The sequence below is a fragment of the Bidens hawaiensis genome, unplaced genomic scaffold (genome assembly GCF_021521415.1).
Source record: "Bidens hawaiensis isolate Kalapana, Puna unplaced genomic scaffold, B.hawaiensis_p1.1 tig00031526_1, whole genome shotgun sequence".
Classification (NCBI taxonomy): domain Eukaryota; kingdom Viridiplantae; phylum Streptophyta; class Magnoliopsida; order Asterales; family Asteraceae; genus Bidens; species Bidens hawaiensis.
Genome location: NW_027495335.1, coordinates 93,796 through 112,004, shown reverse-complemented (window position 1 = coordinate 112,004; position 18,209 = coordinate 93,796). Strand labels below are relative to the sequence as shown.

General features: G+C 33.3%; 3 protein-coding genes across 3 annotated transcripts; 1 reads left to right on the top strand and 2 right to left on the bottom strand.

The window, feature by feature from the left end:
• Positions 1-363: 363 nt before the first annotated feature.
• On the bottom strand, positions 364-6,408 carry LOC143582309 (uncharacterized). Its single transcript, XM_077064909.1, has 5 exons — positions 6,293-6,408; positions 3,776-4,040; positions 3,500-3,696; positions 2,282-2,469; positions 364-650 (listed from the first exon to the last, which is right to left on the bottom strand). Exons 1-5 carry the CDS (start codon positions 6,406-6,408, stop codon positions 364-366), a joined length of 1,053 nt encoding a protein of 350 aa, XP_076921024.1.
• Positions 6,409-9,153: 2,745 nt separating this feature from the next.
• LOC143582322 (uncharacterized) lies at positions 9,154-11,275 on the bottom strand. Its single transcript, XM_077064921.1, has 2 exons — positions 10,689-11,275; positions 9,154-9,485 (listed from the first exon to the last, which is right to left on the bottom strand). Exons 1-2 carry the CDS (start codon positions 11,130-11,132, stop codon positions 9,192-9,194), a joined length of 738 nt encoding a protein of 245 aa, XP_076921036.1. The 5' UTR covers positions 11,133-11,275; the 3' UTR covers positions 9,154-9,191.
• Positions 11,276-12,425: 1,150 nt separating this feature from the next.
• Positions 12,426-13,385, top strand: LOC143582308 (transcription factor TCP19-like). Its single transcript, XM_077064908.1, has 2 exons — positions 12,426-12,933; positions 13,147-13,385. Exons 1-2 carry the CDS (start codon positions 12,426-12,428, stop codon positions 13,383-13,385), a joined length of 747 nt encoding a protein of 248 aa, XP_076921023.1.
• Positions 13,386-18,209: the final 4,824 nt, after the last annotated feature.

Sequence of the window (18,209 nt, the reverse complement as noted above, 5' to 3'; positions counted from 1 at the left end):
AGCTAATTTACACGTGGGTCAAGTCAATATCTGGTCAAACTCTCAACTCAATAAGCACAAAAGCATGAAATAAATTATCCAAACCGAAATACAAGCACATACAAAAGCTCCAATAACAAACAAGCCAAAAGGAATCCCTCACTAAGCAGTACACATACCGAACTCTAAGTCGGTAAAAACCAACGGCCCGGAGCTTCAAAAAGAAAAACGAACCCACATCGACAAGTTTTTGATACAAAAAACTCGCGATAGCCAGTGTTTTATTTTATATAAAACACTAGTATGCAAGCAAAAAGGCAATAGCAAATTAGCAGTGTTGAACCTTAATCAACAACACATGTTGGACAATGGGACAATGTTGTCCTACTTCGTTTTTTTGAGGACTATTGTTGTCCTATATCCACTGTCATCATGAATGAAACCCCACCAAATGTATGATATGGGAATTGCAATGGCATGTGAAACAGCATGAGCATCCAAACACCCCCAAAAGGGCGGGAGGTCGTATATTTGAAAGAAAATAATTAAACATTCTCCAACTGCTACCAACCGAATCTTCCAACGAGACGGGTGGTTAGAAACACCTGACCAAACTACCCAAACGAGTAGCTGTGCTACCGCCAGTATAAGACAAACCTTCACATTTAAACCTGAAATAAGTTTAAAATTAGGTCTTATATGTTTATAGGTAGGGCTGTTTACAAAGCACACGGCTCGGTTTGTAAACGAGTATTGTTGTCCTTACTATTAAGATATAAAAGTTCAATAAAAAAAATAATAAATAAAATTAAAAAACAAAATAAAAAGTTATATTATTAAAAAAAAGAGGGACCGTTTGCGTAAATTATTCTTAAGCAATTTTAAAAAATAACATAAATAATGCATATATCATTATAAACTCTCTAGTTTATACATTTTGTATTATGTGTATGTTAAAAATCACTTTTTTGTTTTTTATATATCAATACTAGGTTAGGTATCAATGTGAAATATAAAAATATGTTCAACCTATAAAAATATAATATATGGTAGAACAAATTATACAATACACAACATGGAAATAAAAAGTTAAAAATTCATAAATCTATAAATGTTTCTTTGAATACATATTTGTAATTTAATTCATAACTTTGTCCTTCATATTAAAATTAGTAGTTTCACTTTATTTTTGGTTTCAACTCTAGATAACGGAACACATAAATGACCATGTGTTAAAACAGGTTGTTTAAAAACCAAACAAACCATCTAAAGCAATTAGTCTTAGCTTTTATTAATCTTCATTGCAAAACAGACATAAAGTTAAAATTTCTTTCTTTGCAATTTGAAATTAATTATTTTATCTAAATCAACGTGAAAATTCATTACTTATAAAAGCTTAATGTTAATAACTAATACAATATATATATACAAAACTAAATAATATATTTATGTTGGTGTTAAATTTTTTAAACCAGAAAACAATTATCAAAAGAGAAAATAGCATATCAAATAGAAAAAAGAATAAATTATGAAACTATTAATAAGAAAAAGAAATATAAATTTAATATGAGAGAGAGGTGGAAAATGTATAAGGACCACTCATGTGTAATAACATATGGCATTAAGACCCGTGTAGAACACGGGTTATAATAAGTAAATTTATTTAAATAATAATATGATATAAAAAAAATATGTTCAAAAGATATAATATATGGTAGAATAAATTACACATTACACAATATGCAAATAAAAAATTATTGAAAATTCATAAATCTCTATTTTTTTGCATACAATATTTGTAATTTTAACCTTCATATCAAAATTAGTAGTTTTGTTTTGTTTTTGCTTCCAACTTTAGATAATAAAACACATAACAATACAATATATTTATATAAAACTAAATAATGTATTTATGTTGGTATTAAAGTTTTTAAATCAAAAAATAATTATTAAAAAGAATAAATAATAGATTAAAAAGAAAAAAAAAAGATAAATATAAACTATTAATAAGAAATAGAAATGTATTTAATAGAGAGAGGTGGGAAATTTTTTCAAGAAGCTATCTTGTGTGATGCCATGTGGCATTAAGAAACCTTTATTTATTATATAGTATAGATGTGTAAAGAAAAATAAAATTAAAATGAATGAACTGGCTGCTGGAACTCGACATTTCAGCTTGTTAAAATAAACGAGTTCAGCCAGCTTTTTTAAGTTCGAGCTCGAGCCACTCGTTTACAGCCCTAATCTGGGTGATGTTTGGTTTGCAAAATGATAACCAAATATGTTCAAAACAGTATCTTACCATAGTCGAAATTGTAGCAGTTTAAATACAAGATATGGGTTGTTACAAAGGCGATTAATGGGGCTGCAACCATCACGCGAGCAGCTTCACTTATAATATTAAAAGCTCTTAGTATAGCTACTATAAGAGAAAACCCAAGTAATGCAGCGGCAGATGAATAGTTTAACTTTTCCGTCATTTCCACATCCCTGAAATTTATTAACCAGTTGCACCCAACATGAAAGGATGTAAACATTTACTGCTAAAGTGCTAATTTATTAAAATGCTGCTGCTTATTTTTGTATAACTACATGATTAATAAGTAACACTAACTGCTTTTTGTGGAAGTAATTAGCAAAAAGGTTGGTCTTTAACTATGTGACACGCACGAGTAAGTTTTAGGTACAACTGCTTATTGTTCAGAAACATACACTGTAACACACTACCTAATGATATAAAAGAAAATTGCCAAGAAATGTAACCAAAGATCTCAAATATGACAATCTGGGGTATATGAAATTTCTTCTTTTATCGAAAGAACTTAAAGTTCAATTTTTGACAAAATTGGGTGTGAAAGTTCAATTTTTATTTAAAAAATAAAAAAAGCACTAAAATTACCAAGAAGCTAACCCGTTTGGTTCCCTATATTTGTCAAAAAAATGAATCTTCACTTTTAACTTTGCCAAAAATTGAATTTTACCTCCCAACTTAGTCAAAAACTTAATTGCCACGCCTAACTTTGTCAAAAACTGATTTTTCACTAATAAAATTGAATTTTCACTCCTACATCCTAACTCAGTCAAAAACTGAATTTTCAATCCTAACGTTGTCAAAAACTGAATTCTCATTTAAAAAACTGATTTTCACTCCTAACTTTGTCAAAAACTGAATTTTCACCCCTAAAAAGTGAATTTGTACTCTTAACTATGCCAAAAGTTGAATTTTCACTCCTAACTTTGTCAAAAACTGAATTTTCACCCCTAAAAAGTGAATTTGTACTCTTAACTATGCCAAAAGTTGAATTTTCACTCCTAACTTTGTCAAAAACTTAACTTTCACTCTCGCTTCTGTCAAAAATTTAACTTTTACTCTTTCTGACAGTAATTGTGTGTACCTTACATTTACCAAATTTGGGATATTTGTGTTGTTAAAATTGAAAACCAAGTTCTAACACCTTTTTATTTTTGTGTGTGTGTTTGGGGGGGGGGGGGGGGGGTTTAAGAGAGGATTGCTACTTACCTGCTGTGATAAACAGCACTCCAAAATAAGAAGTTCATTGATAAAGTCCCATATACATGCCACAGCCCATTGTATTCGTAATATGACTGTCTAGTTGGCTTTAAAGGCAACTTGTAGTTCACAAGGATGAAAAAAGAAACCCACCCATGAAACTGCACAGCAAGATTAAGTGCAGAGAGTGCTACAACCACAGGTTCCTGCATACAGCCATAATACTTCTCAAAAATAAGCATATAGTATTCAAAAATCAACATAAAGCACAATAATTTGTAACACCTCGATCCCAAACGCGCGTTTGAGTGGCCATTTTCCATGATATTTTACAGGTTTGTCCCCGGCTTTCTCTCTTTCTTCCTCTCTAACAAGCATACATTCGTATCTGCAGCCACTAAGACAGTCCCATTTTTTCCATTTTATATAAAGCGGTTCTTGTAGGTACCACGGGTCACCGACAGATGGTCCCTCAGATGTCACATTATTGCAGTGTTGGAAGCATATATCCCCGACACATCCAGTCTTCTCACATTGCTCAACACAATCTCTATTATACCAGAAAGTTCAAGTGAAGAAATATTAGTGATATAAGAAGCTCATCAAAGTAATGTTACCTTACTATATGTGTTCACATCATGAGTGCAGCTTCTTTGGAAGTCTGAAGAATGTACAGCAAAGTCAAGTAACAAAAAGAGACTGGTTTAATATTTCAGATAACTTTACCTTATTTGTCTGTTTCACATTATCTTTATAGCTTCCCTTTTCTTATTCTGATTTTCATAATAATTAAAGATATTTATTTGCATCAAAAACATGTAGGATTGTCGCTTTGTGCAACCAAAAAAGCACAAATGACCACATACAGCAAGACAAATTCACAAAAAAAATTCATAAATCTTAACTTCAAACAACTAAAGCATGACTACACGCGTTTTGAATTCTGTATACTAGTTAATTTCACAAATTCTAATTCAAAGCTTAACATACACATGACTCTAGCAGTTGCCTTTTGCCCTGCCTATGGCATAACATATGGCCTAGATTTATCATCACCATGTCATGTCAAATCTTCAATAGCAGTTCAATTGGCCAAAATATTTCTAGAATAACCAACAATTGCAACATGTGAAATACCAATAGTGTCTTCGTATTGATTTAACATTATACACTTTCTACCTCAATAAACTTAAAATCTGATTTTCATAAAAAGAGAGAGATTAATAACAGGATGTTGATGCTTGTGTGAGTTTATTTGCATCTCAAACTTGGAGAATTATTGCATTGTGCAACTGAAAAACCGGAGGTGACCACAAACAATAAGACAAATTCACAAAAAAACTTAACTTCTAACAGCTACACGTGTTTTGAATTCTATTTACCAGTTAATTTAAATCATTCATAATTCATAGCTTAACCTATCATTTCTATGCTTCATGAACCAGAGAATCTGCACATGCATGCTAGCATAACTTATGGTCTAGGTTTTATCATCATGTGGTCATGTCAAATCTTCAATAATAGGACCACCATTGGCCTTTTCCATAGCTGCTCAAACAACAAAAATATTTCTAGAATACATAACACTTGCAAAAGTATTGCTAAAATTATACACTTCTAAACCTAAAATCTACAGAAAAATGAGATTAGCTGTAGTACAAAAGGTAAAAGAGTTTAAAACGTAAAATAAAAAAAAAGAAACCCCTAAAGAATGAAGTAAACATAGGTGAACATAAACGGAGGTAAACGAACACAATTGAACAAACATAGCCTTTGTTCGTGTTCGTTCATTTAGTTAACCAAACGAAATTCTTATTCATAAACAAACTTCTGAAGAATACCTAACGGTTGCTAAATATTTCTAAAATTATACACTTAACCCCAATAAACTTAGAAGAATCTACATAAAAATGAGATCGGCTGAAGTACAACAGAGTTTGAAACGCGGAAAAAAAGAGTAAACATAAACACACACATTATCGAATGTTCACGAACACAACTGAACGAGCATAGCCTCCGTTAGTGTTCGTTTATTTATTTAATCGAACAAAATTTCTTATTCATGTCCATTCATTAATCAAAAGCATCCAAACGAATTACAATGAAGTGGCAGGTAAGCGGGCAACAAGCTGCGCCGCAACCCCATTTTGGATAGCAAACCCAATCCCTACTAAAAAAAAGTTTTGGTTCTTAGGGGCCGATAAATTACTATGCACTACCCGCTGAACTCAGTTTAACAAACATAAATGAACTTCCTGCGAGACACATCACTAACAGTTCGTCAAACATTCGGTTCGTTTACAACCCTAAGAATAGCTAAATATTTCTAAAATTATACACTCATACCTAAACAAACTTATCATCTACATAAAACCGAGACCCGCTGAAGTACAAATAAAAAAATTTAAAAAAAAAAATAATAAATAAATAAAAACCTTAACAATGAAAGTAAACACAAACGAACTCATTATTGAATGTTATTAAATGTTCACGAACACAACTGAACGAACATAGCCTCTGCTCGTGCTCGTTCATTTAGTTAATCGAACGACATTCCTTATTCATATTCCTTCATTTATCAAACGAACATAAACGAACTTCCTGCCAGACACATCACTAACAGTTCGTCAAACATTCGGTCCGTTTACAGCCCTAACACTACCTAACAGCTTCTAAACACTTCTAAAACTATACGCTAACACCTCAATCGGCTGAATCACTAAACCTAGGGCTTAAAACTCAGATTCCCACACAAATCACGTAAAATTAATCAACTACAAATCAGAAGTCAATCAAACTTACATATAAACCGGATCATGATCGCCATCACTCGCACTAACACCAGCAACAAGCCACAAACACGCAACAACAGCAATAATCACCGGAACACGTATCTGAAATTGCAACAATATCGCCATCGGATGAATTACAGAACAGCAGCGGATGACGTAATCAACGATTAATAGATGATTGGATTGGATTGTGTGTGAAGATTGTTGATTCGATTGATTGACGAATGAATGAAGAAATAATAATAATCATAATAATAATGAAAAATTGAAAGAAAATTAAAATTAAAAAAAAAAAAAGAGGGGACACGTGGCGGTGAGTTATCTGTCAGCTTGTGATAAGTTTGTTTGGCTACAATTGCTTGCTTGTGAGTTGTGACTTGTGACACTAATTGTTAAACTCAGATTTCGATATCGTCAATCTTTTTGCACTGTTTTTTTCATTAAAAAAAATAAGAGAAGTTTTTATTTTAACTGTATGGGAATATAATATTAAGGTTTGTTTATTTTTTTCATTTCTATCATTATCTTTGTTCTTCTTAGGGACACCTTTCTATATGTCTATGTATAGCCCTATACGGGCTCTATAAGCTTCATATACGGGCGGGTTATAGCCCCCCGTATAGCTCTTGTCCGGAGCTTTTAGAGAGTGTTTGGTGCCCTATAAAACCCCTTATCTTTTCTTTTGCCTTTAATCTCAACCGTATTAAAAAAAAATTTTAAAAATTACAAATGGAGAAATGTGTTTTTCTAAATTTACATATAAATAATAACATTTTTTCTCTCATTCTTTCACACCCACTTAATAAAAAAAAACCACTCACATAAATATGAATCATATGTTGTGGATGCGATATAAAGTGGTGAATGTGAATGCTCTGATGATATAAATTTACTTATGAAAATATTTTTAATGAAGATTCCTTTTAGATGTCGTTGAGGTTCTTGATGATTTTTACAGTACAAAATAATTTTGATTATATGAGGCTCGAAATAACTTTTATTTAAACGCAAATTTATTTGGTATATGTGACACTTGAATTCAAAATAATTGGGTGTTTAAGAGACTTTTTCTATCATTAGCCTACCAATCTCAAGACGTTAGCTTAAAAATACCTAACACTAATAAGTAGTAACTAACAGGTGGAAGTACTCACAATTTTTATTTTTCTTTTCTCATTTTGTAAGAAAAATAATTAGATTTCACCATTCACATGAGGCATGGAAGTACTCATAGTTGTGAAAGACGCGTTAAAGATTAACAGGTCGTGAAAGACGCGTTAGAGGCTAATAGGTCGTGAAAAACGCGCGCTGAAGGCTAACAGATCCTGAAATACACGTTTGGTGGCCAAACAAGTCGTGAAAGACGCATTAAAGCCTAACACGTCGTCAAAGACGTGCTTTTAGGGAACATTTTTTGAAACTTTTATTTTTTAGGATAAAAGTAGAATCTCTCTCCATTAATGAAATATTTTAGGAATTTTCCATTACTATAAAAATAGAAGTCATTTTAGTTGGTGTTATTTATCATATTTACCTAGGATCTTTTAATCTTTAATATTTATATATTTTGTTTATGTTTACACCATAATCACGTGGTTTTAGTCTTTTTCTTCACAATTCTTTTAAATCTTATTCTATAGTCTTGGGCCATCAAAATCTTTGCATGATTAAACCTGTGTACGGGTAACCTTTGAAGGTAAAAACTTACTATACTCAACTAAGAATATGATCACCATCCACATCTAGACATAAGCAAACCAAGCATTTCATGTGTACCCTGAATCATGATTGGTATGGTACCATTGATGGGTGTCCATAAATGCATATAATGTCATGTCACTTCCGTCGTTGCACACCATACCTTTACGGAGGGATGTACACATCACATCACGGTGTTTATCGTTCCACTAGTTTACATCTTTTTAATGTTTATTTATTTATTTTCTTTTTTTTACTGATAGGTAAGTCCTATAACGTGCTTGGTGTCATACCAGTTTAGAGTCCAGTGCGGCCTAGTTCATTTATATTGAATTTTACGCATTTTTTCATCTTGGCATAATCGTCAAAGCATTACAACACTAATATAAACGGTAGATGCTACATTAGCAACTCACAAAACACAATTAGCAACTCCTCCAACCAACATGAATCATATTAGGTTGGCTTTTATTCAATTTAAAATAAAAACAATAAAACATATAATATTTGGTATATAGCTAGCTTTTACAAACAGCATCTTACGTGTTCATGATTATTTAATCACTATTCTCTTGTGCTCACGTCGTTTATTAGACCTCATACATTCATTATAAAAAGTTTTCTTAGATTATTTAGAAGTAACAAAAAGGTTTAAGTCTATGCTAGAAACTATAAATTTATATGAAACCACAAGACAATTAAAACACGACAGGCTTTTTGTACAACTTTGATTAAAATTACCTAATCACATTTAAACCAATTATTCACCAAGTTCTTTGAACATAGTCCATGCTCGGTAGATTCAGAAACTCTTATGGGCTAGTTGGGCTTTTTGTAAAAAATTGTTAGCTTATTTGGGCTTTGGACTATTTGACAAAAAGAACTAGCTTCAACACTTCGAGTCTTCAACCCAAGAAATTAACACAAGTTCAAATGTTCAATAGATGGACTGTTAGATTTATAGTAATTTAGATTTAGGTAAGAAACTTATATAGTTAAATTATAGTCGTTTATATACCATACAAGTATTGAGCTAGGTATAAAACACATTATCATAATTGTGTATGAGACTGAAATTAACAATTTTGTATTGTCTCACCCTGATCCTAAATAATAAATAACCTTAAGAGAAAAAAAACAAAGGAATTTTGTTTAGTATTTAGTAATCTTAACTTTGTGTATTATGAACAATGATAAAAATTACAAATAGGTCATGAGTTTACTGTAAGTTCTTCATCTTTAGAGAAAGTAATTGTGGCATTTAAGATTGCAAGACATTCAGTTGGAAGATCAAGGAAAGAATTCATCAAAAAATCATCAATGGGTTCGACGGTCGCGACTCCAACTAACTTGCAACTTCCTTGTTCATCAAGTCTCTCTCCCTTTCCACTCCGAATGCTTCCTTTCGATTCTTCAGAGGTTAATAATGTTTCCACCAACAATGGTGGAGCTTTGTAGATACTCCCCATTGAAAACCAGAATTTAGCCTTGAATTTAAGATCCACCTATGTTTACAACAAATGTTCTTGTAAATAAGTAAAATAACCAACAATTATCTCCTTAAACAATCAACTTCATCATTGGCCTTAATAAATGATCATTTGAAAGTAAGTTATCTCACACTCGTTTCGTTTATTTGTTGATTTTTCACCCCTTTTTATTTATGTTTCAGTATATGGTTTGGTTTAAGGCAATAACATAACCGAACTAACCCATGCCCACCCAGGTTGAAATTTTTATGATGAACTAGGCAACTCAATATATGAGAATTTTCACAAACGGGTATTCTTGGAAAATCTGAGAGTCGTGAATCACTTTCAGATCAAATTTTTTTGTTGTTCCCAAATGTTTTGAAGGGATAAAACACAAATGAATTTGAGCAAGAATTCTACTATGGATTTGAGAGAGTTTTGTGAACCAGAGAATTCAACGTATGATAAAACGATAGTTTTTTAGGGTTAGGTTAGTAACCGGCAACTGCTATAGCAGTTTTCAACAGTTAAGTATTTGAATTTCAAATACAATAAAAGCGCTCATCCATTTGTGACATTAAAATAGATACGAAAATTTAATAAATTAAATTTCCAATGCATTTTCTATAGAGTAATTAATGTCAAAATAAATTAAATTTTCATTAAAAGCGTTCGACCCCAGTCAGGGGCTCTGCCCCTTGGACCTTATTAGGGTTGCCACCCCTTGGACTGCTACCAGGGGCATCGCCCCCTTGGAATCCCCATAGCTTAGGGGCTTCCCTCTAAGTACCAATAGGATTACAAATTATAACAATTTCAAATAAGTGTGTACCTTACATCCAACTTATTTAGATTCATGTTACAATTAACTTGATCAACAACTTAATTCCCAATTACACTAAAATTACTAACAATTCAACCATATTTTTACCTTTTTTTTTCACCCTTAGATTAATTTACTACTTAAGGCTCCATATTTTATTCCTTTAATATTTAAACTTAATTAAACTTATAAATCTAAATGAAATGCAAAATGCTTCATATTTTGTTTTAAGTTGGATATGACACTATCTAGTTTTTCTAAACCGGTACACCTAGTCCGACTCAGGACTCTAGACAAGCCGAGCCAGTGTGGGCCCGAGCTTGAAGTTAAATGAATTAGCTCAGCTCAAATTAACTCGTTAACTCGTTCAACTAACACCCAATACAATAGCTACATATTGAATCAAACTCTACCTTCCCAGATTCTAGATTGATGATCCCTCTAAATATCTCGGGAACAATCGCAATCTTCAAAAACGGCGGCAATGGCAAGCCGAGGAACTTCGTTGTTGCGGTCGTTAACGACGGAATATAAAGTGTTTTAAAATCAAAGTCAACGGAAGTTTCACCATTAAAGTCAACTCCCACCATTTTCTTCCCAACCCCATTACCCTCACCACCTTGAGCATTATATTCAAAATCAGGATATCTTGATATACCAAGTTTGCATGCTCCCGATGTCTTGAATTTAACGTTGTATGTGTCCGGTTTTATAGTTGAAATGGTGGTGGACTGTTGGGCTTGGTTGTACGAGGATGTTGGAACTAATGTTTTTGTTTGGAATATGGGATGTTTTGGTTTGGTTATGGGGATTTTGAGGAGGATTTGAGGGTGTGAAGAGTGAATTTGGTAACCCATTTTGGAAGTTGTGTATTTGTGTAGGAATGAAACTATGAAAGGGGAGATGATGTGTTTTGAATTTGGGATTTTTTTTAACTTGTGGTTGTGATGGTGTTTGGTTTTATTATTATTTTCAGCCTTAAAAAATGAACCTTATCATAAACATGTGTAGTGTAGTTTTGGAACCTGGGAGAAGACTGGACTTCGGAGGTATGGGCCGGCCCAAATATAACATAGACACAAGTGGATGTGTGCAAAACTGCTTTTATGTTTGGTTTTTGCATATTTCAAATCGGTTTGGGTCAAACTGATTTGGTTTAGAAACCATTATAAAACATAGAAATTAGTCAAATTGATCCAGACCGGTTCGGGTCGGTTTTAAACTGGTTTATCCGGTTCAAGACAAAAAAAAGCCGGTATGATTGACAAATAACCATACCGCTATACGAACTTCTTATAACCATACCATATAATTTACAAATTTTCATCACATATTTTTAGGGAATTGGTGGGAGAGAAAAAATGTTTTATGAAAATGTTAAATTTGATATTTCACTGTTCACACAGTATAATATTTTAATATTTTCTGAAAATAGTTGTGAGTAAAGGTGTGAGAAATGATAATGATAAAAATATAAAAACGTATTATTTAATTGAAAATGAGAGAGAAATTGTAGTGAATTTTAATGTAATTATATGATACATATATATATATATATATATGGTAAGGAACTGAATGTAAAATGAGTAGAGAAATGACAAAATGTTATATTTAGAAAGTTAAATTTAGGTTTCAGTGTTGACACCCTATATTTTTTTAATATTTTCTGAAAATGATTATGAATGTAAGCGAGAAAATAGATAAGAATAAACGTATAAAAAATTATAATTTAATTAAACATTAGAAAGAGAAAAATAGATATAGAACAAGTAAATAATATTCTAATAAAGGACTTCTAGTCCAACGGTAATTTAGTGGTGGGATAAGATTTAGTGACTATAAGGTCATGTGTTCAAATCTCACACAAAAATGGGTTTTTCTCAGATATTAAGTTTACTTCCGAATTAGTAGCTTGGTGGTGGATATGATCGTGTGATATTAAAAAGGTATTTTTAAGTTATTTACTTTTCACTCACAATTAAAATAATAATAATAATAATCTGCCACGTGTGTGTAGAAGATAAGATGCCAGGAATAATAATCCAAGCCGTTGATAAATACCTCTACTGAACGGATAAGTGAGGCCCACCTTTCATCTAGGGTTTCTTCCTCTTCAATTCAATTCAATTCACCCCCAAATTGATTCAACCATGACATCATCAATCAATCACACATCCAACGAAGAATCAAACACTGCTAACATATTATCAGCACCAGATCCACTACTCGGTGACGATCCATCAACCTACACAATCATTTCACTCTCCAACTCACCGTCAGTCAAGCAAGAGCCACTCGATACCGAACCAAACGCCGTCGTTTCACCGCCACGCAGGTCGACTAAAGACCGTCACACGAAAGTCGACGGCCGTGGCCGGAGAATTCGGTTACCGGTGGCGTGTGCCGCCAGAGTGTTCCAGTTGACGCGAGAATTAGGTCACAAATCCGACGGTCAGACGGTCCAGTGGCTGTTGGAACACGCGGAACCGGCGATTGTTGAAGCTACTGGTACAGGAACTGTTCCGGCGATTGCCGTTAGCGTTAACGGAACGTTAACAGTTCCGACGAGTAACGGTAACGGTAACGTTGAAGGCGGACGGAGAAAAATAAAGAGTGAATTTAACGGCGTTGATGATTCAATGTTTTCCGACGGTAAAGGTAACGCAGAGGTAAGCGAGTTTAACGTTAACGGAACGTTAAAAGTTCCGTCGATGACAAGTAACGGTAACGGTAACGGTGACGCTGAAGGTAAACGGAAAAGTGAGTTTAACGATGACGTTAACGGGACGTTAAATAACGGTGACGGTAACGGTGAAAGGAAAAAAATAAAGAGAGAATTTGACGGCGTTAATGTTAATGTTAATGATTCAGTGTTTTCCAATTTTGCCCCTGTGGCTCCTATAGTACCACAAGGTATGGTCCCTGTGTGGACCATGGGTGGTGGTCCACCAACCGCCGGTGTACACGGTGGTGGTTACGTCATCTCCAGCCACCAGCCGCAGTTGTGGGCGGTACCCGCCGGAGCGACTCCTGTGTTTAGTGTTGCAGCGAGACCGATTTCGAGCTTTGGGGGTTCTTCGGATGATGAAAATCAATCTTTAAAACCTTAATTGTGAATTGTGATTATGTTTTAATATGACTTTGCTATTAGGTTTCATAGTTTAAGTGGTTTTAGGATCACATAATCTGATGTTTTGGTGGTTAGTGAAGTTTTGGTATCTTTGAAAATGGATTTGGGAAGGGTTAAAACGTGTTCTGGATTTGTAACGAGTGAATTGTTTGTGAACTTTTTGGGATTGTTTCGTTAATGGCTCGAATTATGTTGTGGATAATGAGTTAATTAAAGACCATGTAACGAATTTGAGACTCGCTAAAAACTTGAACTGAACTGTGTGTAAGCGAGTTCAAGTCATTTGAAAGCTCATGTAACAAATGAGTGATTTTAATGTATTGAATGTATCGAGCTTGACTAGGCTAGCACACTAAAATAAAACTATTATTTGTAAGGGCAAGGGAACCTTGGAAGTTGGAACGCTCTTGACCAACTTGGCCTCGTTTTATGAAATTAAAATATTTCTTAGTCAATGTTTAAAAATAGTTCTTCCGCCAAGCACTTTCTGAGTGATCACTGTATGGAGCCGAATCGATTATCTTTAACTTTGTCTAGTTATTAAGAATCGATTAAAAGTGGTTAACCTCAATCATAATTAAATATAGTCGGTTAATTTGGGCTAATTTTGACTTAAGGTAAAACATAATTCGTATTTCTATACTATTAAAAAACGAATATCATTTTTTTTTTAATTAGTGATTTGCAATTTTTAGAATTGTTTAGTATTATTATTTTTTTTAAGTTACATTGATATTTACATATTTTGTTATAAATATTAGTAAACATATGATATTTAACATATATGTAATCAAAAAATCAATTTCTTTATATTTATTATATCCGAGTACTTCAAATACACCCAACTCCCTAGTCGGCCACCTATGGTCTGCCTAGCGACTTTTGAAACCTTACACTCAATAAGGATTTTTACGCTAATTAATAATGTTCACGCTTACTTTTAATTTGTTCTTGCTCAATTATGGTTGCGTAGATTCGTCCATCTATGATCAGTTATGTTCGTTCATTTATGATCGTTTGTGTTTGTTTACATTAATAAAACATTTATTGATACTATTAACTAACTAACAAACATATATGAGTACAAACACTTTCATATCTTAATGAGCGAACACGAACAAAAGAACCATGTTCGTTTATTTGTTCGTGTTCAAACATTTGCTCTGTTAAACTTAAACGAACGAACACAAACATGTCTCATTTATGTTCGTTTCATTTTAAAAATTCATTTAAAAGTCTATCCACAGTGACATAAAAAGTAAATTAGAAATTTAGACTTATAGCCTTTTTTTCCCAATCATATAGATTATAATCGTAGTTTATGTTTTAACAGATGAAAATCAATCTTTAAAACCTTAATTGTTATACCTTAACCTTATTTTATTGTTAGGTTTAATAGTTTTAGTGGTGTTAGGATCACATAATCTGATGTTGATTTGGTTTGTGAAGTTTTGATATCTCTGAAAGTGGATTTGGGAAGGATTAAATGTATTTCGATTTTGTAACGAGTGAATTGTTTGTGAACTTTTCGAGATTGTCTTGTTAATAGCTTGAATTATGTTGTGGATAAGTGAGTTCAAGTGTGATTTAATTAAAGACCATGCAATGGATTTGTTCATGAATTAGTCGAGACTCACTAAAAGCTCGAATTGGACCGTGTACAGGCGAGTTCAAATCTAGATGAAAGCTCATCTAACAAATGAAAGTGATTCTAATGTATCGAGTTTGACTAGGTTAGCACACTAAAATTATACTATTATTTGTAAATACAAGGGTGAGGGCACCATCTTGAAACCCTCTCAACTGTGAAGCCAACTAATAAGATATAGTCATCTTATCTGAACGAACTAAACCCACTACTCATTTCCGTCATCATGAAACTCGCTTGAACTCATGAAACCTACATCAACCCTAACATTTTTATTTATTAAATAATAATAATAATAATAATAATAATAATAATAATACTCATTACTCTCCCCTTCTCTTAATCTATATTATATCTCTCACTGATCTCTAACACCACCTCCGATTAGTCTTTTCCAACAATCAACCTTTCCCTAATGATGTGTTCAGACACGTGGCAACACATCTTTTACTCGTTAGGTTTGTAGCGACAACTAAATAGCCACTTCACTAATTATTACCATTAACTATCTGCACCCTTAGCCACCAGAAATCGTGCAAGAGAGGGACCGGTTTTAATGATTTAGTCGGTTTTTAAAGGGGATATTCGATTACTTTATAATTAAGTAGCCGTTTATGAATTTAGCTTTTGTTTGAAGTTCCATGATTTCGTGTGAGGGATTTTAGATTTTGTTTGAAGTTTCATGATTTATAGAGGTTTCAGATAATGTTAACAAATACGCTTCTTGTTCTTTTATCACATGGATATTTTAGTCAATTAACAAAAGGTTAACAACTAAGATCAACGGTGTTATAAGAGCATAGTTAATTGAAACGATAATGAAACCATAACTAGGCATTTTAACGAATCGAATATTCAAAAAGCCAACCGTGAATTATTTTGACATGAATTTCATCTATTAATAATCGAAAAGAGAACTGTGGTTTCCGTCCTTGTAGTTTGACCAACTATGCGATTTTAATCCAATAATTCAAATTTACGATTTTCGTCCAATAGTTTTGTTTTCACTTACAATTAAGCCCGATCCAACTAACCCCGTTAACTTTGGTCGTTAAACCCGTGAGAGGCAGTTTTGTCATTTTTCTCCCCAGATAAAGCCCAGCCATAATTCCCAAATGCCATTTTTCATCTTTGTTGTTCGAAACCTTACACGAACAAACGAGGATTACGATTCATCTCTGGTGGCTTCAATCATGACATATTTGGTAGATAAATGGACCAAACGATTACAGAACATATTAAGGACAAAATTGCCTTACGTGAGGGGCACACTGATGGGTTTTAACGAACAGAGTTAACGAGGTTGGCTAGGTCGGGCCTATTACAAGTGAAAACAAAACTATTGGATGAAAACCGCAAGTTTGAAACTAGTGGGCTAAAACCGTAGATTTGATCAAAGCACAAGGAACCACAGTTCTCTTATAATCAAATGAACATAAACAAGTGTCTTGTTAGTTCAGTTATGTATATGAACTTTTGTTCATTTACGTTCTTTATGCTTTTTGTTGATTTGTGTTTTGTTAATTTATACTTGTTTGTTTGTTCACGTTTTCATTTAAACTTTTTAGCTCAATGCAATTTAGTCTAGTTTTATGTAACTAAAATATTATTTGGTAAAATTTAGTCCAGTTGTATAAGGTTTTTTATGCTAATTGATTGATGTTCACATTTACTTTTATTTTTTCTCGCTCAATTATGGTTGCCTAGATTCGTTCATCTATGATAAGTTATGTTCGTTTATGTATGGTCATTTGTGTTTGTTTACATTCGTAACCCATTTATTTATACTATTAACGAACAAACATATATGAATACAAATATTTTCATTTTCTTAATGAGCGAACATGAACAAAAGACCCATGTCTGTTTATTTGTTTGTATTCAAACATTTGCTCTGTTAAACTTAAACAAACAAACTCAAACAAGCTTCATTATTGTATTTTCCGTTCGTTTAAAGGCCTATCACAAACACAATGACAGAAAAAAGCTAAATTAGAAATTTTGGAGTAATATTCTTTTCCCAAATCATATAGATTGAAATGGTAGTCGATTCTCTAAGATAAAGAATTTCTTTTGTAGTTGAATGTCATATATCATTCTCAAGTTACCTAGGTGTTAGTTTCTTTTTTACCATCTGTAGATTGCTAAAATAAACTAGTAATGCTGTACAAACTGTGGTAGTGGTCGTGGTGGTGCTGGATGGTGATAATGGTAGTGGTGGCGAACGGTGGGTGGTGGTGGATGGTGGCGGTGGTAGAAGGTGGTGATGGTGGGTGGTGGACATTGGTGGTGGTGGACGATGGTGGTAGACGGTGGTGGTGGGTGGTGAATGGTGGTGGTGGTGGACGGTGGGTGGGTGGTGGGGGCGGACGGTGGTGATGGTAAACGGTGGTGGCGGACGGTGGGTGGGTGGTGGTGGCGGTCGGTGGGTGGGTGGTGGATGGTGGTGGTGGTGGAAAGTGGGTGTTGGTAGGGTGCGGTGTTTTAACCCTCTGTAGACCTTTTCAAAAGTGGATGGATCAGGTCTGCACCAAGAAAAGCTTGCGCAGATGTTTTTTAATGAAACATCTTTGAGAAAACAAACAGTCTGCAGATGACAATGTCTGCACGGCGCGGACAAAAAAACTTACAAAAATCTTTTTCTAAAAAACAAGCAACACCTTATTTTCTCATTACATAACTTTTCTATATACAATGTTCGTTTTTGGAGAAATATCTAAATTCAAGTTTAGATAGTACATACTATTTTGGAATAGTTTATTATAATTAACACGATTATAATTCCCTGGCATAACTTTTTGTGTGCCTTTACTTCTTTTTTTGACATATAGAGGGGTACACAAGATAATAGACTAATAAGGAAACCCAACCAAATTTGTGGTCTGAATGTAAAGAGATTTCACATCACTAAACTTAAAAAAGTTCACTCACCCCTCTTTCAATCCTCCACTATAAATTTCTTCCAAGTCATGTTTCTTCTATCTCATCTCTAACTACCTCTTTAGTGTTCACTTGTTGAATTCTTCACTATAGATTTACATTCTAGGGTTTTTGTGGTACTTAATTCTAGGTTTTGACTTCTTTCTTGATCAAACTTGGTAAATTTCCACAATTCTTTTATGATTTTTGTTAACATCTTTTACATGTTTTGCAGGA